The sequence below is a fragment of the Podarcis tiliguerta genome (assembly GCF_965153285.1).
Source record: "Podarcis tiliguerta genome assembly, chromosome: 10".
NCBI classification, from domain to species: Eukaryota; Metazoa; Chordata; class Lepidosauria; order Squamata; family Lacertidae; genus Podarcis; species Podarcis tiliguerta.
Genome location: NC_139543.1, coordinates 26328979 through 26352408, shown reverse-complemented (window position 1 = coordinate 26352408; position 23430 = coordinate 26328979). Strand labels below are relative to the sequence as shown.

At 43.5% G+C, this 23430-nt stretch overlaps 1 protein-coding gene across 1 annotated transcript in view; it reads right to left on the bottom strand.

Moving 5' to 3' along the window:
* Positions 1 to 6240: 6240 nt before the first annotated feature.
* Positions 6241 to 23430, bottom strand: part of TMEM117 (transmembrane protein 117) — a 206723-nt gene continuing 189533 nt past the window's right edge. Inside the window, exons 7-8 of the mRNA XM_083399846.1 lie at positions 18388 to 18517; positions 6241 to 8638 (exon numbers count right to left, since the gene is read on the bottom strand). Of these exons, the coding sequence (XP_083255972.1) occupies positions 7998 to 8638; positions 18388 to 18517 (771 nt within the window). The 3' untranslated portion in view covers positions 6241 to 7997. The remainder of the gene's footprint in view (positions 8639 to 18387; positions 18518 to 23430) is intronic.

Genomic DNA, 23430 nt, shown 5'->3' with positions numbered 1-23430 from the left:
CATCCTTCATTGTTCCAGTACGTGTCTTTTCGCACACATCGCTTGGCTGGAGAACTGCGAGGCAAAATTCAGAGATGTGCATTTCAAAGGATAGCTGTGTTTCGATGCACACACTGCTTCAATTAGGTAGCTCTGTCTTTGAATGAAAACTCCATCTAATTTCTCCCCCCTCCCTAGGTGTGCAGAACGGGGTTGATCTCTCTGTTCCATGGTCCTGATAAAAATTGCTCCTGCTACCCAAGTCTTAATTCACTTGGAAACCAGTCATTGGCGCCAATTCTCCTTTCCATGCTAGATGGTGTCAATGGCAACTTCCTCTGGAAGAAAGCTGCAGCTTTGGGGAGAGTGTTCACCAGGATGGCAGCTCAAGAGTGGAAGGATTAAGTCTTCACATGTGCAATGGACTCAATAGTTATCAGCCCACCTACCTACAACGGCTAAATACACACACCACCAAACTACGTGTTTCATTTAACATACAGTTTGGTCCATTTCCAGTCTTAACACGGATTGAGGAAGATGTTAGACTTAGTAGCACACTCCTGTACTTGTCTTCACAAAAAGCCCATTGACTTCTGTGGGACTTGTTTGCAGGATAGTGGCCATAGGATTGCAGCCTGAATTAGGTACCAAACAGACAAGCAAGACACAATGGTTGTTCCTTCTTTTTTAAGTAAATGCTCAGCTGAACTGCCTCTCTTGTGTGGTAATTGCACAGATGAGTTTTTCCACAATGTGTACCAGGTTGGTGCAGTTTGACAAAGCTTTCAGCATATGTCAACATTCAACAAAATCTCAGTGCACGTGCACATGAATGTCGTGCGCTCCAACTGCCCTAATGCAATAGGCAATGTGGCTCAAATGAATAGGTTTTGTTAAGGTGTTTTAGAAATGGCTCCACCAAAACATTTTTTTAAAAAAATTACATTTCTCGTATGATTTACAAAGGCTACATATTCATAAATATGCACATCGCAGCCAAGCGCAAAGGATGAATAAAGCCCCACCTCCATCAGTCATCATGAATTGCAGCCCATATCTCTATCTCTGCGTTTTATCCTGGTTGAGATAAATGAGACAATTATGGATGCACCTGAGAATAAGTCCCATTGAGCTTAATGGGGCTTATGTCTGAGAAGATTGTATGGTAGATCTAATTCAACGTAGCTAGGCTTCCATTGATTTACGCAGGCCAAAATCTGTGATGGATTGTGGTTTAAACATATCCCCTTTAAAATAATTAATGCATATAGGTTTGTTGATTCAAGTTATTACACGGTGTGCAGTCATAAATGAGAACTGTTGCAATAACTTAAGAATTCCTTTTTGATTAAGAAGAATTTATGCATGGACTGAATATGGATTAGTGATTTCTGAAATTATGCCCTAGGGATCCACCTTCATATTGATTCCACCCACCCCCACTCCAACAACCACAAACTCATCAAGTTAATGGATGTCACTAGCATGCCTAGTTCCAACAACAAAGATAACTCTTTCATGAATAATTCCAAAGAGTGACTCCAGGTGATTGATTGCAGGGGTTATGAATTGGAGAGATAAATGACTTCTTCAGTATGCAAATACAATACAAGGCAATAAACACACACTGGTGCATATCAGTGCAAAACAATAATTGCAATTAACTCCAGTGTCACAGACAATCTACCTGATATACATTTCTGCTGAAACGCCATAGTCTACTGTCAGGTATGCTGCAGAATTTAACCCTGCCATACAGCCCTAACACAAAGAGCCCCAGTCCAGCTGGGCTTGAGCACAAGAAAGTTGCGGTGAGTGATGAACGGCCCAAGGAGAGAGTTGATGGAGATGCAGATTGCCATGTAAGATGGATGGGACATACGCGGCAGCCTGAATGGGGATTGCATATACCGTAATACTTCCCGCTCTTGTTGGTGGCATGCTCATTACTATGTAGATTCAAATCCAAATTTGCATCTGCACCTTTTCCCCGAGAGCAGTTCTCACTCTAACAAGGGAAAGGGCTGGATCTGATTGACAAGAGTCGTGGGCCCATTTGTCAAATAAAATGTACAAATCCTCAGATCAGGGGCCTGGAATTATCAGGCATTCTTGCTAAGCTAAAAGGTTGACTATGGTCATTTCCAGGTGATTCGTTCGGTGATGAATGACCCTGATTTGTTTGATATAAAGTTTGCGGAGAGATTAGATGACAACAAAGCTTTATTGAGAATAGATAGAATCTTTTTGTTTTGCTTTTCAGATGTGCTGCTGCCCCAATCATGGGTAGCTGCTACTAGCAATCAAGGTAGCCCTTTCCTGTGTATCACAAAATCAAAGTTACAGTGGTACCTTGGTTCTCAAACTTAATCCGTTCCAGAAGTCCGTTCCAAAACCAAAGCATTCCAAAACCAAGGTGCGCTTTCCCATAGAAAGTAATGCAAAATGGATTAATCCTTTCCAGACTTTTAAAAACAACCCCTAAAACAGCAATTTAACATGAATTTTACTATCTAACGAGACCACTGATCCATAAAATGAAAGCCATAGTCAATGTACTGGACTATAAAATAAATAAGACAGTATTGTAGATGATAAAAATAAAAAAAATTTTTTTTTCTTACCTGCACTGATGATAGTCATAGTTTGGATGGGGGGCTTTTATCCACTTCCACAGTCACACAATCAATCAATCAATCAATCAATCAATCAGTAGCTGAACTGGGTTCCACACAGTCACAAAAACAAATTAATTGAAAAAGCTTCAAAAACAAAAACGAAAAATAAAGAGCAAAAACAAAAGCGCCAAACTTAATCCATTCCAGAAGTCCATTTGAGTTCCAAAATGTTCAAAAACCAAGGCACAGCTTCTGATTGGTGCAGGTGCCCCAGAAACAATAGCTGACAGCCACATCAGATGTTTGGCTTCTGAAAAAATGTTTGAAAACTGAACACCTACTTCTGGGTTTTCGGAGTTTGAGAACAAAAGCACTGAGAACCAAGTCGTTTGAGAACCAAGGTACCACTGTAGTTCTTTAGCCTTTGGACCTGCACAAGCCCCTTTGAAAAATCTGGGAAATCCTGCAGGGAGCGTGGACATTTATTTAAGCCCACCCTTTTCAGCCCACCCTCTGCTAGTCTAGACTGGACTGGGACATTGGCCAGGCTGACTGGGAAGGATGGGAATTAAGAACATAAGCCAACAAACCCACTGGACTCCAATGATATCTGGAAGGCTGCGGAGTCCCCCAGTGTCGGCTCTCAGCTTCCGAAAGAGCCTCTGTAAATTTTTAGGCCAGAACGGCATTGGAAAAAAAAGAAAAAGATCATCTGCATCAGTTGGGTTGAAGAGTGCCAATTTACTCATTAGAGCAATTCCAGTGTGTTTTAAGCAGTAGCTGTTTTGTCATAGACGACACTGAAATCAAACAATTACAGGGAGACAAGTCAGGTTCCAACGAGATCTCAAGAGGGGTAAAAATTAAAAGGACAAGTGGGAAGAAATGGAGGTTGAATGTCGGCAGCAGAGAAGCTATTCAGATGCCAAGAAACCTCCTCATGAAGCAGAGCCAAGTGAGGAGGCTGCCTGCAGGAATCTGATAAGTGACCTTTCATTTGCTGCCCCCTTCTCTGTTCAGAGGTACAGAACAGGCCCCCTGAGTCTCTGTGTGTTTAGAAGCTTTCTGAAAAGGGATGTCTTTCCTATATGGGTCTCCAGCACAAAGCTAACAACGGAGGAGGGTTATCTTGGAATATGAACAGAACAGGTTGTTGTTCTGTGGATCCCAGGGATTTCCCCATAAAAAGGAGACGTGGTATCTCCTGCTGCATCAGCCTAGCAGTATGCAAGCTGTGAAGTCCTTTGTAGTCCTCACTGGGAAAAACGGGTATGGTAGGAAGTTTTCAATTGTATCTGTTATGCTTTTCTTTTAAAAAGTTATGTAACACATTTGCACAGCCAGTGTGTTGTCATGGTTAGTGTGTTTACTGTTGATCCACTCCTAGCATGCTCCTTGACAGCAGTGGTAAGGAGGGCACACCAAGATCAGATCTTCCCTTCTCAGACCTTTCACTCTGCCCTTGGAAGGGAAGATCTAAGACATTCTATGGTCACCTGGAATAGCCCCAATATCTTCTTTGTGGCTGCTGTAGGTAATTTCTGGAAGTCTTCTTCAATATAATGAAGTTTCTGTTTGTTTGCTTTTGCAGACCCCAATAAAGTCCCAGGATTATTAGACACTCTGATTACTGCTAGACTTTTAGGTAATTCATGGTGGCTTTGGAAGTATTAGTGTGATGTAAGGTCAAAGAATTTATTCTAACGGTGAGCCTGCTGCTTAATAACCATTGCTTAGGGTCATGTAATTGTGGAGGCAGCCAGGCTCAAAGCGCTCTTTCATTTTTCTTTGCACTTTAATTAAATTAATGATTTTCCCTCATACACTAAGCAAAGGAAGTGGAACACACACACCCACACACACCACACACACAAACAAGATTTTGATATTTTCGTGCTCAGCACAGAAGGATGAGTGCTGGCAAACCCAATCAGCCATTTGTGTGCCTCTCGTCCAAATGCACTCCAAAATAAAATTTAGCTGAAAAACTAAACAAAGCTAATCATCTATGCAGCAAAATCAAAGTCTTTGCATTTTAATAAGCTTCCAAGCAGTGGGCTCCCTGTAAAATGTAAATTCTATTTTTCTACAGCTTGAACAAGTTTCCACTTACCAAACACTAATGAGAGCTACAATTTCCAAGGGATACAAATTCAGTGGTGATTAAAAGTTTCTGCAGATAAAATATTAAATATTCTGTAGGCAAAGGGGGGGGGCGGGTGTGATCCTGATGTCTGTGTTTTTTAAAACCCTTCCAAGAACCAATAAAATCTGTGGAATTTCCAGCACCCGGATGCCCACACATAGGTGCCAAGCAAAGAAGTGTTAAAGTGGAGCACCAATGCATCATTTTCAGCAAGGCCATCATGGCAGCAATTCAAGCTCGTGTAGTGCTGTGGGGTTTCAGAGTACAGATGAGAAGTAAAAGACACATACTTCAGCAAGGATAGGCTCCAGCCATATGCTGATCAGTTGCTGAGTGTTTATTAAACTTAGCTCTCAAAAGATGGGTAATAAATGCATAGTTCAATTATGCATGCTAATTTTAGCAGGCAGCCAATTTGAAAAGCAGGCAGATCAAAACAAAATGCGCCAGCATCGGGAGACAGCTGAGAAACAAGGATTGTTACAGCAGGATTTGGGTCTACATCTGAGGCAGTTTAAGTGCTTGGGAGGATCGGGATGGAGAAGCCCATTTGGAAAAAGGCAACTGACCAACCGGATCAACCTAATGAGAGGCAGTGTGGTGTAGCGGTTAGTGTGTCGGAATACAGCATCGCCTCAGCTCTGCGAGTGCAGCTTTCTCCCGATTGAAATGCAGAGTGTTTGAGGACCGGGAAACCAAAATGCTTGTTTACAAAGCTATTGTACTACTAACCTTACTGTATGCTTGTGAAACATGGACCACTTATAAACGCCATCTCCAGTTCCTCAAAAGATTCCATCAACGGTGTCTCTGAAAAAATTTACACATCACTTGGAAGACAGGCAAGTGTACTGGAAGAAGCAAAGATCACCAGTGTCGAAGCGATGATTCTTCAACATCAACTTCATTGGACTCGTTATGTTGTGCAGATGCCTGATTATCATTTTCCAAAGCAAGTACTCTATTCCGAATTTAAAAATGGAAAGTGTAATGCTGGTGGTCAACAAAAGAGGTTTAAAGAACTTAGGACACAAGGGAGAAATGTGCTAAGAGTAAGGCACACTTGGCAAATCCACATCGTGATCAACTCCCACCCGGAAACCAATGTCCCCACTGTGGAAGGACATGTGGATCCAGAATTGGCCTCCACAGTCACTTACGGACTCATTCTTAAAACTGTGTTTATGGAAGACAATCTTACTTGGCTATGAGTGATTGCCAAAGAAGAAGAAGTGTGTTGGACTAGGAAGGACCCAGGTTCAAATTCCCATTTGGCCAGGAAGCTCACTGGGTGATCTTGAGTCGACCACTGCCTCTCAGTCTAGCCTACTTCACAGGGTTGTTGTGAGGGATTAAATGTGGAGGGGGAGAGCCAAGTAGAACTCCCTTGAGCTCCTTGGAGGAAAAAAGCATTAAATAAAATAACTAGGAATTTAGTTATCTAACAAGTTATCTAACAAGGCAAAAGAGAAGATAAACACAATTACACCTTGATTTTGTTTCTCAGTTTTCTTTTTTATTAGCGGACACAGTGTTAATTCCTCAGAGTAACAAAACAACACAGAATTTGCTATTCTATTTCATGCATTCAGTCCTCGTACCACAACCAGCCAACAAAGTCTATTCCCTTGGTGGCATTGCCCAAGCTGCCTGCTGGTAGACCCAAATGCAGGGGCAGCCAGATATCAGGCTTGATGGATCTATTTTGCTTTCTGCTTGGACTTTGATATCCACCAATCAGAGCTGGATGCAAAACGATGGCTCCAGGGGATGAGGGTTGGGCTTCTGTATACTTAATATTAAGCACCTGTTCAGCCCAAGGATTTGTGTTCAGGACCGGAATAGCTTTCACAGTCCTTTCAAACATCAGTCAATCCCTGGTTCCCCACCTCCCCAAGCTTTTTATGTTTCAGCAACCTGATTTTAGGAGGTGGGAAGTCTTTTTGAGAAAGATGAACTCTTGCCGATCTACTGCAAATCACCCTGAGATCTACCAGCAGATGCTGAGTTACTTTCTGCCCATGCCTGCCCCAGTGCATGTTTACATCAGAGTTCATCAGCACTGCAAATGCTGCACCCTGCTAGCTTTAAGCGCATTCCCAATATTGGTTCTTTGGCATCGCTTTGGTTTTGGCAATGATCCTGACTTGTCCCACCAACACTGCATTTTAACCTTTTTGTTCCTAAAGGAGAAGGGCAGGATTTTTAATCGAGTGGCAATTCATCTCTAATTATGGAAAAGGTAATTAGGTATTATCACCTAACTGCAATTACTTGTGGAGAAAGTCACATGTCCCTAAGCAGTGACCCATGCTACATTATCAGTCTGATGTTATGAATCGGCGTTTGTCTCTGGAAGCTAGCCAGCAAAATTAAAAGGGAATCAACATGCTTCTTTGAAGTCCAGCTGTCGAAGTCATTGGCTCTATGCATCCGTAAATAAAAGCCGGGCTTTCATTGCCATTGCTTATGAGGAACCTTTTCACAAATACATTGACCGTTGACATCAGGCCTGTGTTGTTGACAACACTCATCAGTTGAGGTTCCAAATTGTGGGTAGACCATGTATAATACACTACCCTCCAGATGTTGTAGACTCCAATTCCCATCACCCGTAGTCAGCATGCCAGTGGCAAGGGAGGAATGGAATTGTAGTTCATATTATCTGAAGGGCACCGCATTGGCTAACCGCATTGGTGGTCTGTAGGTTGTAGCAGATTCTCAATGGTTTCCCACACCAGTCTGCAAACAGAGGGATTCCTTTGCTGCTCCACAGAGTCTACTATCATCCAAGTCTTAGAAGGGGCGGAGGAGGATGTTCTGGAGTAAGACTTACCATGTTCAGCTAGTGGACAACACATTCTCTGGCCAAGTTCTATAAACCAAAGTGCCCTTTCAAAATAGTTGCAAAGGACAACTTCAGCTCTCTTCCACATGCTGGAGTTAGAAGGACCATTTAAAGTTTCAAGGCACCACCAAAGCAGCATTTTAAACCTGCAGGTTGTCATCTAGTACACTATTGCACTTTTGAAAGAAGCAATCTATAAAGGAATGTTTGATATAATACAATAGGCACAAGTCATTATAATACAAGTAGAAAACAAAGCCATAGAAAAAAAGCATGTTGAGCACCGTTGGGGTATAGGTTGTATCTCTTGTTCTTTAGACTACGTAAACTGTCACTTTACAAAAAAGTTAACAATGAAATCTGACCACAATTGCTTGTTTCGCTCTTTCCAAAAGAGATGTTATTAGGTTAAAGAGTTATTCTTAGGTACGGGAGGCTCTCTTATCGGTTGCAGGGGGCTTGGCTGTTCATTTAAATGTGCGCTAAGGTTTTCTGACGTCAGAAGGGAAGAATTAAAGACGATTTCGCTCAAGTCTGACTTGATGGATATAAAATGTGGATCTTCGCAGCTTAAGGGCTCCTCTGCTAAAACCTGGGTGTTCTCTCGCGTCATCGCCACATCGGACGGTGATTTCCTTTTCATGCGTGTATACGATTTGTCAAGATTTTCCATGCCTTGGTCGGTTTTCTGAAATCGGCCAAAGAACCAGATGAAGAAGCCAAACAGTGCGAAAGCCAGTAGACATGGAATGAAGGCCAGACATTTGACATCTAGGCTCGCACCAATGTACCGGCTATGCAGAAACATGTCGCCTTCGGCATAGGTCCTGTTGGTCAAAGGGTTAGTGTTGTTTGACCTCCATTCCCAAGACAGTTTGGTTCTGTTGAGGTCCTTCAAGCTTTCTGAGTCTTCTACTGTGTAAATCTTCTGCCCAGGACCAATATATTGACCATATTCATGGGGCTTGTAAAATATCTGATTCTTCCACATGTTCAGATCCAAGATCAAAACAAGGAATATGATTCCATAGTTAAACCACTTGCCTGTAGCAGAAAGAAAAATAAGGAAAGCATATGATGAGTCCATCTTTACCTGGACAGCAAAAGGTACAGGCAAAGTCACTCAGAAGAATATGAAGAGAGCATTTTCAGTTAATTTGTACAATGAGGTTTGAATTAAACACGCAGTAGAGTCAGATTGGTGACTGAAAAAGTTTTACTGTTTCAGAATAATGCCTTGCTTTATAATAAATCATTTGGGAACGGAAACCCAAAAGTACAACAAATTGAATTCATCTGTAGGTGACCTGTGGGTTTAAAATACTAGGAGATGCAGTGTAGATCAATAAACCTAAAGAGCAGCTGTTTCGGGACACAAAAATTCTTCCAGAAAAATAAAGGCCACATCTAAAGGACCATTTTGCAGGTTACTAAAGTGTCATTAGGAGTGATCACTCATTTGTTCAGAATTAGTGCTGCTGCTACAGTGGTGAATGCTAGATTCTCTGCAACTCACTTCAAGGAGGGCAGAAGGCAAAGGCCTCAGGCATTTATGCAGCAGAAAATTCCAGTAGTCAAGCATTCAAGGCTAGAGATTTGTAGCAACTGGTCTATGTCATGCTTGCCTAACACTACTGTTGTATCTGATGCTTCCTTCTTATTAGGTAACAACAACAACAACAACAACAACAACAACTCTTTCCTGCCCTTAATGATCAGATCCTGGAAAGGCTACGGCAATTTAAAAACACAATATTAAAAATTGTTTACAAGATATTATGATCAAGAGAAGAGGATGGGTCTTGAAAAGCTATTTTAAAAATCTAGATTAATGAAATTATGCAAGGGGGGGGGATGGGTCCTACAATATATATCAATGGGTTATTGCAAAGAGGTGCATCTTCAATATACAGCAGAAACGCTATAATAAAGGTGCCAAGCACACCTGTTTGTGGAAGGAGTGCCACAATTTAAGAGCTGCCACAGAAATGCTTTCTCCTGGGCCACCACCCTCAAGTTCTGAGCATGGTGGAACTACCAAGAAGGACTGTGGGGAAAGATTCCTCGCCACCAGTGCCACATGGTAGGTGAGATAATCAGTGGCCGAGCTAGCCGCTCCAGCTCCTAGAGTGTCGCACATGCCGCGCACCCGGGGCGGGGTGATCTGCCCAGGGGACGGGGTGATTGCGTCCGGGGTGTGTGATCCGGCACGGCGGTGTTCATGCTGGGAGGGTGATCTGGTGTGCCGACGATTGTGCTGGGGGTGCCATCCAGCATGGCAGTGGTCACACTGGGGGGCACAATCCGGCATGGCAGCATTTGTGCTGGGGGGTGCGATCGGGCGCAGCGGTGATCGTGCCAGGAGGTGCCATCCAGCGTGGCCGTGCTCGCACCAGGGGTATGATCTGGTGTGGCAGCAATTGTGTCTGGGGAGATTTTGTCACCCCCCTCAGGGATGACACCCAGGGCAGTCCGTCCCCACCGCCCCCCTTCCTATGCCCTTGATGATAATGTGGCTTCACCACGTTTGGTCAGGTTCAGACTGAGATTTGCCCCACCAGCACTAGTCACTGACACTCCCATTACATTGCATATAGGTCATTAGACTACCGATGTGACCTACATGCTGCATAGCAACCATGAAGGGGAAGAAGGAACAATTGTGTCCATGGCTCTGCTCATCTCATCATTCCACCAGGTGAGGAGAGCCCTGACAGGAACATGAGACATATCTTTAAGGTGCAGGGGAAAAGGTTAGAGAAGAAATTTTAAGAACCCTGTATTTGTCTTCTCTGAACTTACAAATTGGACAGTAATGTCAAAGCTTAGTGTTACAGTTTCCTGATCAAATCTGCTCTGACTGCTCTTGCCCGCCTTAAAGTTATTGTGTTCTTCAGCAGGGCAGCCTTCGCAGATGAAGCAAAGAGCTTCTTTGTTGCTTACCATGTCACCACAAAAACTCCCTCTTTACTCCCCAAAGGTGGCAACCACACAATCACAGTGCCTGATCTCCAGCTACGAAGGAAACGACCTCCTCATAAATGTGTTCAATTAGCTGCCCTTCAGGTGCTCCAAACTGCTGTATCTATGTGAACTGCTGTCTGGATGCTCACTGGTCAGATGTCCTGGGAATTGCCGGAACATGTGAACACACAAATTGCTCTGCCTTTATCCCTCTGTCCTACAACAAGCCATCCATCTCTCCTAATAATAGCCGGCTTCCATGGATCTATTGCTTCTATCTTATGAGGGTTCTCTCCTCCTACCTGGTCAGCATAAACCCTGTGTGGCTGCATTTCAGGAGGGATTTTTTTCGGGTGTCAAAGCCATTCAGGCCTTCTGTTTCCCATTCCGGGAATGGAGCAAAAAGAGCAAATTAAGGATCAGCTCTTTGTCTGTGTGGATTTCCAGTAGCTAACGTTTCAAAATGCTGCTATTTGTTGAGCTCTCTCATCTCAGTTACAGCCATCGCAAGGAGCATCAAATGCTTCTGTCTGTATCTCCAGAAAGCACTTTGCTGCTATTGAGTGCCTTGCGAGGATGTTTGCAGACACACATACTGTACACAGATGAACAAAACAGGAATCCCTCAGAGACCTTCTGGAACAACCGCTCTGCTTGGATTGCTTCACTTTGACCTCTGACCTTTCTATTTTTGCCCACAGGGTCCCTGAGGCAGCTCTGTGTCTGGAGTGCCTGCAGTCAGTCCAGACACGCATCCTCCGCCTTCGCTGTAACCACCAGCCTCCCTATTCTGATGACAACCAGCAGCGAGATTCTTTCAGAGTCTGGCGGAGACAACTTGGTTGCTTAAAACACTGGGTTTCCTTCGCTGACCTTTATTTCTAAATCTGCGGGCACTTTCTAGCATAGTACATATTGATCTCCAGCATATCTATTTCAGTTGGAATGACTGTAAGCGTATTGTCAATCTTTATACCATAAGGGAAACTCAGAAGCTGTCTTATACCAGCTCAGATTACTCATCCACCAAGCCCCCTGTTTTCTCTTTCAGGGGTAGCTAATGTCTCCATCATTCCTGATGATTGGCCGTGCTGGCTGGGGCTGCTGGAAACTGGAATCCAACAACTTCTGGAGGGTGTGGTTTTGACTATCTTGGACTTGGATCTGCAGCCCACAGTCTCAGGGAGCAAATACCTTTCCCATTGACTTCTACAAGATTCTTTCTTAACTGTACATGTCTGTCAGGCTTCAGGGAATTGACTTCCTTCCTCGTGGCAGTAGATAAGCAGAATAAAGGAAAAGGAGTCTTCTTACCAGTTAGAAATTTTAATAATCACAGCGAGAGAACAAAGGATTCATCTCCTAGGAATGGCAGTGCTTCCAATTAAGGATCCTGCCCCCTTACATCCCTATTAATCTACATCACTTCTACATCTTGTGATCTGAGTATGTACCCTCTGTGCTTTGTGTGCTTTCTGTTCTGCCACTTTCTTAGCTCTTCTTGACCTTGGGGAGAGTGGAGCAATGCTTTCCAGAGACAGTGAATTTGTTAACCCTCTTCCCCTCACTGTTTCATCTCCTAGCTGTTCCCCATCCAGTATTTCCCAGCTTCTGCCTTTTGAACTATGTCCCTCTGCAAACCGCTTTTCCAAATCTATACCGTCCTCCTGCTCCTGGGAAGATTCAGGATACAGATATGGATATGGGGGAGGGGGAGGTTCCCACCATTCCTTCTCAGTGCAGCCCTCCTCAGAATGGACTCTGACAATGCCAGGGTTTTAACCTGGGACTTTCTACATGCAATGTATTTTCCTGGACGGTTCATCCCACTTTGCCGCTTCAAGCAAAATGGAAAGTGCCACTCTGCCCTGTTGCTGCTGCCGCCAGCACCAGCACCGCCATAACTAGTCCTGCCACTGCCACATGTACCACCCACTGCCACGTCTGCACTGGCAGAGAAGCGATTCTGGCACTGCTGCTGATTTAAGGCGAGCTCTCGGCTGAAATCATGCAAGATCTTGTGCACTCTGCAAGTTCTCGTATGGTTTTGGTGAGATCTTGGCCGAAATCATGGAGATGCTCATTAAAGAGACTGAAATAACATCCCCTTGCTCAATATTGCAAGTGTTTATATATTTGAATCTGAATTACCTGGACCTTTATAGATCCAAACTATGCATCCAGCGTGGCTGGATAATAAATAGACTTTTTTTAAATAAAGGAACTAGTCTAGCCCCTGAATCTATTTTAACAAGGAGAGTGGATAACCAAACTCACTTCTAAGTCCTACAAATCTCCCAGGGTACCATGGAAACTAGGCTATGCTGTGTATTTACATAAACTGCTGCCTAGGAAAGAAAGCACATGCGTTTGCAATGAGCCATCTGTCAAGGGAAATCCAGATGAGTTAAGCAGATGCAAAAACGCAAGATCTCTCTATGCACACAGAAAGAAGAAAGAATGGAAGCAAGACCGAAAAATATTTAACATGGACTAAAACACACATTCGGAACTCCTCGCTACAAAGGGATTTAAGGAGAAGTCATAGTGTGGGGGATGTTACTGGAGCATAAAATAATAATGGTGCACATTAGGGCACAGACATCGGTATTGTTGATGTTTCCATTGTGCTGGTCTTGACAGAGACCTGATGAGCAATGTTGGAGAGTAATTGGCACTGACCTTCTCCAGTCTTGTGGCTCCCTCACTTCAGAGTTCAATTTGAGGATTAAGGGGACAATTAGTTAAAAGAGGTGTTCCATTCTGTGATACACTGGCTGCACCATGCACAATTAACATATGTCATGCTCAGGGATTTCAAGATATTTTTTCTTGTTTATAGACCACATGGTTGAGGTGATAGATTTTGTTCTGAACACATTGATTTGATGTCCATTAATGGAGCCAATCTAACAAGAACGACAACTTGAATAGAATGAAACGGGCTTCAGACACCGTCCCCAACCCCCCCCCCAGCACATTACAGGCAATTCACATTTATCTGGTCACACACTCACAGCCAATCAGGTATCACATTTATCAACCTGATTTTTACAGAATGCCTGGTAGCTGAAAATGCAAATTTGGCATTCCTTTCACAAACTAATTATACTCAGCCTGTGTGCTAAAGGTAAAACAAAAGCAAAATAACCCTCGTCCCATAAAACCAAACCCAAACCCATAAGAAATGGGTGGATCTCATATGGTCTGGAAGGATCGAAAGAAAGCTGCTGAAACCAAGACAATTCTTAGAGATTCTGAAGTACAACAGGAAAGGGTGTCTAAAGGTAAAATTTCAAGTGACAAAGGGTGTTTGGTGGGAGGAGGGGAGTGTAAATACTAAAAAGACACATTTCTAAATATTACTCAGAAAATGAAGTTGAGAGATGAATGTCCTTTGACATTGTTGATCTGGGTTTGGGGACAAATCATGTCTTTGAGTATCTGGTGTGAGGGCCTAATATCATTGCCCCACACCAGGGTGAGGAGCCATTTCAAATTCAGAAGAAGAAGAAGAAGAGTTTGGATTTGATAGCCCGCTTTATCACTACCCGAAGGAGTCTCAAAGCGGCTAACATTCTCCTTTCCCTTCCTCCCCCACAACAAACACTCTGTGAGGTGAGTGGGGCTGAGAGACTTCAAAGAAGTGTGACTGGCCCAAGGTCACCCAGCAGCTGCATGTGGAGGAGCGGGGAAGCGAACCTGGTTCACCAGATTACGAATTAACCACTACACCACACTGGCTCTCAGTCAGGATTCCAGAAAATCCAAAGTCTGGACCAAAACAAACTCTAAAATAGCTCCTGAAATGTGACTTAAAATCTGAGTTTGCTGGGAATTCTGTATTTATCCTGGACAGGAATGTTCTAATGCAGGATAAAGTCCATGTGATGCCCTTCAGATGTTGTAGGACTCCAACCGCCATCCGTTCCAGCCACCATGGACAGGGATGATGGAAGCTGCAACTGAGCATCATCTGAAGGGAACCATGCTAGCTCCCTAGATCTATTAGAAGTGCTCTCTTTGTGTTCTGCATGCTAATCTTATGCCAATGATCTGAAAAATACATCACAAGCAACTTCTGGCTTTTCATAGACCTCTGCTGAATCACTGCTGGAAACCTTTAACTAGCCAGTTCCAGGCCACTTCATCTTCCAAGTGCCACCAATTATTTAGATGTCCTGCCAACTACAAGCACAGAACCATTTCCAATTCCTCCAGTGAGTTATTGCTGCACAATTGGAGGACACATTCCTGGCAGTGCCAGAATACTGGGTAACAGGCAGGGATGTCCTCCCAAATGCTTCTTTTCAAAGTTTTTTTAAAGAGAGAGAGAGATGCCATTTCCATTTGACTGTTCTTCTATGACAACAAAATACATCAGAGAAGGCATGATGTAAAGCCTACTGGCTGGTCCATGTGTGTCATGAACTTCTCCCTTGGAGAAAGGGAGGGGGGATGGAAGAATCATGGGTAAATTTTGTTGCTGTCATGTTTTGTTCCTGTTTTTATTTTAATCCACTGAAAAAATACCCATTTCTTGTTGCCAGCTTCTGTGATCTATGCATGGCCTCAGCAGATTTCATAGCTACGGCATTCATTTTGCACCAAATGGACTGAATAACAAACATAGCCACTTCATATACAGAGTGCATCATTTCCAAAGAACCTGTTTGATCAGTAATTCACATCACCTGAAATATTTTCAGGTGTTGTATATATTCATCTAGATTTGGACAGGGAAATCACAGCGTGTCTGCAAGCAACACAGAAAGCTTAGAAAGTTCCAAAGTTTGAGAACTGAGCTCAAACCCCAGCATTCATTTAACAACAGATGGGCCTAGCAAAGCCCACCCAAAGGGATTTTCTCATGCCGAGTTGATGTGCTTTATGATTCTCCTAAAAAATGGCACAGAGCTGAGATAAAGCAGGCTCTTGCAACTCAAACGATGTGACATGAATTCAAATAGACTGATTTGTCTAGGAAATCTAATAAATAGAACTTATTAATTCTGAGCTGGAAGAAAAAAACCCATTCTACAATCCCTATTCATGTGCTCATTCTCCAATTAAATTATGCCCTTCACACAAAAAAAATCCCCATTAGTTTATAGAGGCTGGGAGAGGGAAGAGACATTGGCTAACCACAAACAGCCTACTTTTAAAGAGCACTAGAATGAAAACAAAGAACATCAAATTCCAACTGCCATATTAAGGTATCTCATTGTCAGTGGCATTTCCTTAATTCCCAAATAATCAATACCCCAACAGCACCTCCTGTTTCCTCTTGATTGCTGCATTCACCAGAAAATGTTTAATTATCTTTGCTCTTTCGACCAACAGTAGATCTTTAAATGCCACAGCCTGCACTATATTTTTTTTAGTTATGGTTTGGATCTTCTACACCTTCTCCCGCTAAACATACTGGCAGGTGACTCCCTATGGAGGGGTATAGAGGCAGCAGTGTGTGGAGGAATGACTCATGGTTTCAGTTGTCTCTACAAGAATACACAGAGTATGTGAAACAAGCAAGAAAAACTTGAGCTCTAAATACAGGATGGTAAATATGGCCTAATAGGCATCACTGAAACCTGATGGGATGACTGGAATGTAGAAACTGAGGGGTACAACCTGCTCAAATGGAACAGATCAAACAGAAAGGGAGGAGTAGCAGCAGTAGTAGGTCCAACAAATTCCTCAATTTCCTCAACTGACAATTTCATTTCCCAGAAGATGGAAGAAGCAACAAGGGAGTAATCTCTCTTGGACCTGGGGCTCACCAACAGGGAGAAACTGATCGATGAAGCAAATGCACAGGATAACCTTGGGAGGAAGTGATTATGTCCTCTTGGGTTTCATTAGACACAGGCAAGGGAAAACTGAGTGTAGTCAGACATGTACTTTAAGAAAGCTGATTTCAAAAGCTTAAGGGTCAGAAATGGCCAGAAATGGTCCCATGGTCAGAAATACTTAAAGAGAATGGAGTCCAAGATGGTTGTCAGTTTCTTGACATGGATATCTATGTTTTCATTCCTTTCTTACAGATATAGGACAAGCCCTACCAAAAACACACCCCTCTGAAATCTGACGCATATTACTCTGCTCTTAAAAGATCTGCACTGGTTGCCAATTTGCTACCAAGCTCAGATTAAGTTGTTAAGATTCGCATGTAAAACTCACATACAACTTGGCTCCCAAATATCTGAAGGAACACCTGCTCCTACATTGACCTGCCTTGGGTAAGATCCGTGGGGGTGGCCCTGATGGCAGTGACACTGCCGACTGTGGTTTCAGGGGCAGTGGCATGTGAGAGGGCATTCACTGTCATGAAATGACATGCACCATCTCTGTATGCTTTTCAATGATTGGTCAAGACCTGCTTCTTTACCCCAGGCCTTTGGGCATATTTCCTTCTCCTGTCTAGCTATGCACTATGTACATTTCAGCTGTCCTGAAATCTCCCTGGTGCCAACTTCATGACCACTTGTTTATAACCAGGAAAGATTAGTTTTTAATATGGAGTTACCACTGAGGTTTTTACATTAATACGATTGGATTTATTAGGTCTTTTAATAATGGGTAGCTATAGTTTTATAATCTGATTTATACTTGGCTTTTACTCATTTGTGAACCACCTCGATATTTTTCTCAAAATGAGAGGGGGTGTATAAATTCTAAAAGCAACAACACTGATCAGGCTTCCTCATGACGGTTGCTAATACATAACAAAGAATGTGCACATTCATTGATGAATATTATGTCATCTAAGTGCCATTTTGCCATCCTAAAGCAGAACCATTTGGAAATTCAGATTCCTCTTAATGTTAGAGACTGTTTCTGCTATCAGAAATTCCTCTCCCTCTCCTTCCCTTTGAGTGCCCGGAACACCTACAACAGGGTTTTCCAAACTCAGATCTCCAACTGCTTTTGGACTACAACTCCCATCATCCCTAGCTAGCAGGAACAGTGGTCAGGGATGATGGGAATTGTGGTCCAAAAACTGCTAAAGCCCCAATTTTGGGAAGCCCTGATCTACAGCTGTCATTCCGCTTCTAGTTAAAGCATTGCTGTACGTTTCAGGAAGCCTTTCCAAAATGAGAACAAAAGAGAGGCCAGAAAAAGATCCAAGCAGACAACAGATGAAAGCTGAACTAATCTGCAATGACATGGTGCAACCTGTGATTCCTAAAGACACACATCCTAGAGCTGTTTTGAAAGGCCTGGTCTGCACGAAACAGCAGGTGGTTTTAGTGAAACTGTTTCAGGCCTGCACTATTTCAGGCTACAGGTGCGGGGCTGCGCGGCTGAGTCCTTTCCCACAATCCCCAGAAGTGCCATCTACGTAGAATCATAGGACTGTCATGTTGGAAGGGAACCTAAGGCTCATCTAGTTCAACTTCCTGAAATGCAGGAATCTCAACTAAATGACAGGCAGCCATCCCACCTCTGCTTAAAAACCTCCAAGGAAGGAGGGTCCATCACCTCTGTCCCACTGCTGAACATCTCTTACTGTCAGAAAGTTCTTCCTGATGTTTAGTTGAAATCTTCTTTTTTGAAACTTGAATCCATTGGTTTGGGTCCTACCCTCATGAGCAGGAGAAAACAAGCTTGTTCCATCATCCACGTCAAACTAGACATGCAAGACTTCAACTCTGAAGTGGTACAGTCCTGAAGGAGCTTTTCCATGACTGTTGACGGAGATTAAGCTCAAGCAAAGCAGAATAAGGTTGGATTCTGGACTATACCACTTCAGAATCACTGCGGGGGGGGGGGCTGCATTTCCAGCCTAGCTAAATACCAAGAAGTGGATAGCAAAGAATGTTACATACCTGTTATATGTATATGATACTCCTCCTTTAAAATCTTCTTGAAATAAGGCAATCTAAACTGAAAGTGCGCAGCAGGCAAGCCAGGTAGATTGACATCAACATCACCCATAAAATGTGGAAACTCCCAGTCCTGGTGACAAAGAACAGAAAAGAAAAGAAATCACCCAATTATTTATCCTCTGAAATATTCCTTTAAATTATATGTACTTGTATATGTATTTGTACCATCTTGGCTGTGAGTCCTGGAAGAGCTCTTTGCCTTCTCCCACCTGGTCTGGGAAGGCAGAGCCCGGACTGACTCCAGCTACAAAAGCTGGGGCTGCTGAACAGACTCTTTGGCTGGGGTATGTACCATCTGGTCTAAGAACCTGATGGCAGGGAATCACAATCATGCATGTGTCTGTTGAAGATTCAACCACAAGTATCATCAAAGGGAAATCTAATAGGTCCCAATTCAATTTTTGTGAGAGAATTCATTCACTTTAAATTCACCCAGTATACCTTGTTTATCTCTTCATGCCAAACAGGAATAGTCTTTGGTCAGTGACCTGAGAGTACCTTTGAGTGCCTTGCAGTCCATTAACTTTCAAACCTTGAGCAGCAGCTGGCGGTACAGAATTAATACAGGCAGATTTCTTCAATTGTTATGAGAAAAAAAGAAAAGATAAGAAAGGAGCAAAATTGGGCCCCTGCTGAGCTTCATTACAAACCATAATCAGAAATTGATTCTTTTCATTTCCAGTAATAGGTCTTGCTGCCATAATTAAGCTGTCAGATCATGGATAGATAATTTAGCAAGCAAGCACCTGACAGCAGAATTCACAGACAAGCGTAGCTGCTGCTAAAGGCAATACAGATTCATAGTCAATACAGAGACACTGTGAGTCCAAGATCACACCCCTAGACATCGGATTGGTCTCTTCCTAGTCACATTCATATAATGCCTTCTATGAGGATTCCATTTATTTTGCCAGGGTGGCTGGTGCCTTTTGAACCTGGCAGGGCTGCTAGGAAGTCATGGGAGTGTGGCCACAGTATTCCAGAATGCCACATAATATCAGTCTTAGATTTGAACAGGGAGGCTGTCTTCTGCTGAGTTGGACCAACAACCCATCTAGTTCAGTAGGTTTATATACTGATTGGAAGCAGCTCTTAAGGGGTTCAGACAAGAAAGCATTTCCCAGCTCTACCTGGGAGATGCCAGGGATTCAACCCAGCATTTCCTGCATACAAAGGAAATCCTGTACCACAGAACTACAGCCCACCCCTCCATTTCTTCCTGATTTGGCTAAGAAGCATCGATAAGCTTAACTTCCACAGAAGAACATCAACAGAATCTCTGTGTGTGTCGTTGTTGCCTAGATGCTGGGATGCATAACAAATATTCTCCCATATCATGGCCAGTGAATCATGCCAATCCTTCTGATGCAGTTATAATAATGTGTTCTCCATTTGCTTCCTCAAAGGATTGGGTCATACTATCCCTACCTTGTTTCCAGTAAATTGCAAGGGGCTTTTCTCTGTTCCTACTTCCTACTGGTCAGCACATCCCAATGCCCCTTAAGACAGACTGCTTCCCTAATATCCTGCTGTAGTTTCTGCCAGTAGCATGATGGCATCAGCTCCTGAAGTCCTGCAGCTGCCCTATCATGTTGCAATAGCTTTATGGAAAGTCACTTTAATGTTTCTGCAACAGGCTGTATAATGGAGTCCCTGCGATGCAGAGGTGAAACTGGCCAAGATTTTCTCATACACACCACCTACAGTGAAGATGATTCACCACGAGACTCTGCAGGGCTGCCTTCAGATGTCTTCTAAAGGTCAGATAGTTGTTTATTTCCTTGACATCTGATGGGAGGGTGTTCCACAGGGCGGGTGCCACTACCAATAAGGCCCTCTGCCTGGTTACCTGTAACCTCACTTCTCACAGGGAGGGAACAGCCAGAAGGCCCTTGGTGCTGGACCTCAGTGTCCAGGCTGAACGATGGGGCTCCTTGTATACTGGGCTGAGGCATTGCACATTTAATACTTTTCTCTTCTATGACTTTCTTATACAGACAACCCCCTATTTACGTGGGGGTTATGTTCCAAGGCACCACGTGTGTCAGTAAAATTGTGTATATTTGAAACACCATTGAAAAATCCAGCAAACACCCCATTTTCGGGTCACTTCCCTGTTTGGCGCAATGCACATATACACAGTCACATGCATATTGAATGCACATAAATGGGGAGTTGCCTGTAACTGGGTTTTTTTGACATGTTTTTATTTGTAAGGTGTAGCCAACTTGGCGACCTCAGATGTTGTGAAATACAGTGTTCATCAGTCCCATTCTGCATAGCCAACACCCAGGGATGATGGGAGTTGTAGTCCAAAATATCTGGAGCTCACTATTTTGGTTGGCCCTTGCTACATCCTTATTTTATATGGTTATTTGAACTCCCCCCCCTCCTTTGTCCACTTTTCTAAAAAAATAAAAAAGGTGTTTACATTGTGAGTCATTTTGAGTTCATTTGGGTTGTAAGCTTTTAAAATGAATAAAATGAAACGAGCATCTTAGTTAAACTCCCGAGAATTGTTTTCCAAGAGCAGGGAAATGAAACTGACAAGACTTTCAACCCTTAGCTCTGCAGAAAGTCCAAAGGCATTTTACAACAGAAATAAAATTGACAACCTCTCGTCAGGGGAAGTGGCTTCTCACTCCCTGCAGAGGTGAGAGCCTTGTCAGTTTTGCCACCCTTTGTGCACACATTTTTTGGATCACAAAAGCAACATGGAGCAAAATGCTGTACACTTTCTTTTCTGCAAACAGTCGCTAGTCCAATAACAGGGGAGAGCATTCTCTCTCTCTCTCTCATCTGTTTCTCTGTTTATCTATCCATGCATCCATCCATCTGGCTCAGCTCCTGCACACGCCACTTGCCAACTCCAGAGGCAGAGGAAGGGGGGGGCAGTCCACCCCAGGTGTCATCACTGAGGGGGGTGACATTCGGCGTGCCACCCACCCTTGACTCCCAAGCCTACCCCGAGCCATTGGGGGAAAGGGCAGAGCTGTGCCACCTTGCCGGCGGCCTTCCTCCTTAGTTTTGACAGCTCAGGGGAGGCTTCCTGGAGGGGGGAAGCCTCCCCCAAGCTGTCAAAAGGCAAATAATAATAATAATAATAATAATAATCCTTTATTGTCACTACACCACCTGTGTGCAGTGAAATTAAATGAGCCCCCCCCCATACACTCAGTCTTGTTCACACTCTGTGTGCTTGTTGGAAGTCAATTGCACCACTATTTTTTTTTTTTCATTCAGCAGTCCAACAGCCCATGGATAAAAACTGTTCTTTAACCTGTGGGTGCAGCTGACTATACCTCTGTATCTACTGCCCGGAAGGTAAGAGATTAAAGAGGTGCTGGCCGGGGTGTGAGTCGTCCCTAAGAATTTTCCTCACTCTCCTGAGGCAGCAGTCTCCTGCGATGTCATCTAGTGAACTCAGGGGACAGCCCATAATATCATGTGCTGTGTTCATCACTCTCTGTAGGGACTTCCTGTCCGTGGCTGTCAAACCAGCATACCACACTGTAATTCACAGTATGAAAGAACACTTTCTATTGTGGACCGGTAGAAGGAGATCATCAGTTTTTGTTTGACATTGTTCTTTCGCAAGACCCTGAGGAAATGGAGTCTCTGTTGGGCCTTCCTAACCACCTGGGTTGTGTTGATTTTCCAAGTGAGGTCTTTCACTAAGGTAAACCCCCAGGAATTTAAAGGAAGAGACTCTCTCCACACAGCCCCCCCCCCAATACACAATGGGGCAAAGTGGTGTGGCTCCGTCCCAGGAAGCAGCCTGCCATGGGCAGCTCACCCTCTGGGACGCTCTCTGCGGGCGGCGTCCCCCTGAAAAGCTCGCCCCACCCTCACGCCCCTGCCCCTGGGTGCACAACATGTGTGCCACTCTGGGTGCCAGAGCAGCTATCTCCGCCTCTGGCCAACCCTGCATACCCACTTGATAAGGCCCCCTGCCAGCTCTTCACCTCACCTCACCCCACACAATTCCAGCTGCCCCATCCTTCCACTCCTTCACTGCTTCCACTCTCCATGGATAGATTTAACAGGGAATCTTCACTAACAACACAATCAGTGACCCTGCAAACTGCCATCATGATTACATTTTACATTGGGGTCTGGGTGGGTGTGTCGGTGTGCATGCCCCGCCTTCTCTGTGTATTGATCTTTATGGCCTGGAGCAAGGATGGGGGAGAAATTTGATTCAGTTCACATTTAAAGGCAAACGTATCTAATTTGCACTTTCTAAAACAATCAACGAAACAAAACACAGCTATCCTTCAAAATTCACATTTCTCCGAATTTTGCAATGCCGTTTTCCAGTGAAGTAATGTGCATAAAACTGCATATATTAGTAAAAAATAACACAAAAAACACGCATTACATTGTTGGGATGGCTTTGCAAAAATGTTTATACTGGAATGAGTATATTAGAAGAAATTGCACTAAAATGCTAAAGAGTTTTCATTATGGCATTGAAAACCCAAAATGCATATAGAACAGCAATGGGTCTATAATATTAGGGGAAACTGCTTTGCGAAAATGTCTGTATTAGGGGAAATTGCATACAAAATGTGTATATGATGAGGATTTTTTGTAAAAGCAAAATGAAGCAGAAATTGATATAGAATAAATGACAATGGACACAGATATATATTTATATCTACCACAAATCCTGTCATGGAGGGTATCACAGAAGGACAGAGAGGTTTTTCCCCCAAACTAGCTGTTGCGACTTTTTTTTTAAAAAAGATGTTGTGGATGCAGCCTCTAGTTTTCTCCTCCCTATATTTTAAAGTGTGCCGAGAGATTAGTGAAGTCCATTATTTGGGGGCATCCATTTTAAAACTGAAGTTGAAACTGCTTTGACCAAAGAAGGAAGAGAATTCAGGTGTGGCATCCAAGGAGCATGGACTCAGAAGGTCCAATGAGTTCAATGGAAATTTTACTCCCTGAAAATTGTCCGTAAGATTGCAGACTAACCAC